The sequence below is a fragment of the Echiichthys vipera genome, assembly GCF_963691815.1.
Source record: "Echiichthys vipera genome assembly, chromosome: 6".
Lineage (NCBI taxonomy): Eukaryota > Metazoa > Chordata > Actinopteri > Perciformes > Trachinidae > Echiichthys > Echiichthys vipera.
In genome coordinates, this window is record NC_139831.1 from 679,631 (window position 1) to 680,291 (window position 661).

At 46.7% G+C, this 661-nt stretch overlaps 1 protein-coding gene across 1 annotated transcript in view; it reads left to right on the top strand.

The window, feature by feature from the left end:
* Positions 1–408: 408 nt before the first annotated feature.
* Positions 409–661, top strand: part of LOC310948193 (nuclear factor 7, brain-like) — a gene marked incomplete at both ends in the record, with an annotated part of 1,389 nt that continues 1,136 nt past the window's right edge. The window contains one exon of the mRNA XM_083915238.1: positions 409–661. This exon is cut by the window's right edge and continues 1,136 nt beyond it. Within this exon, the coding sequence (XP_083771364.1) occupies positions 409–661 (253 nt within the window).

A 661-nucleotide genomic window follows, 5' to 3' on the forward strand; every position in this document is an offset into this window, starting at 1 on the left:
CCACATTAATACACATCTGACACTCACAGTGTTGTGTGAATGACCTACTTACATACAGAGTCAAATGGGGACAACTGCATAAAACTCCACCCATCAGCTGACTCACCAACCAGGAGAACAGGTTGTTACTCTGCCTCGCTGAGACGACAGCAACACACACACACACACACACACACAGACTGAGAGACGGACGATAGATTCACCTGCAGACTAAAACCAGCACTTCCACTGAGAGAGGACGTCTACAGGAGGGAACACTGGGAACACTGGGACACTACCACTCCAACCAGCTGCTGAATCCACAAACTGAACGAGAGTTTTAAAGAACAGAGACTCAAAGTGAAAGTAAGTTTCAGGGAACAGGGAGTGGCTGAGCCGTCTGTGTTTGCTGCTTCACACAGAGACAAAATGGCTTCAAGATTAGACGCAGATCTCTGCTGTTCTGTCTGTCATGAAGTCTTTAAAGACCCTGTACTTCTGTCATGCAGCCACAGCTTCTGTAGAGACTGTGTAAAGAGCTGGTGGAGAGGCAAACCTACACGAGAGTGTCCACTTTGTAATAGAAGATCTTCAAAGAGAGATCCACCTTCTAACTTGTCTTTAAAGAACCTGTGTGAGAGTTTCCTACAGGAGAGAGATCAGAGGTCTTCAGAGGCTCTCT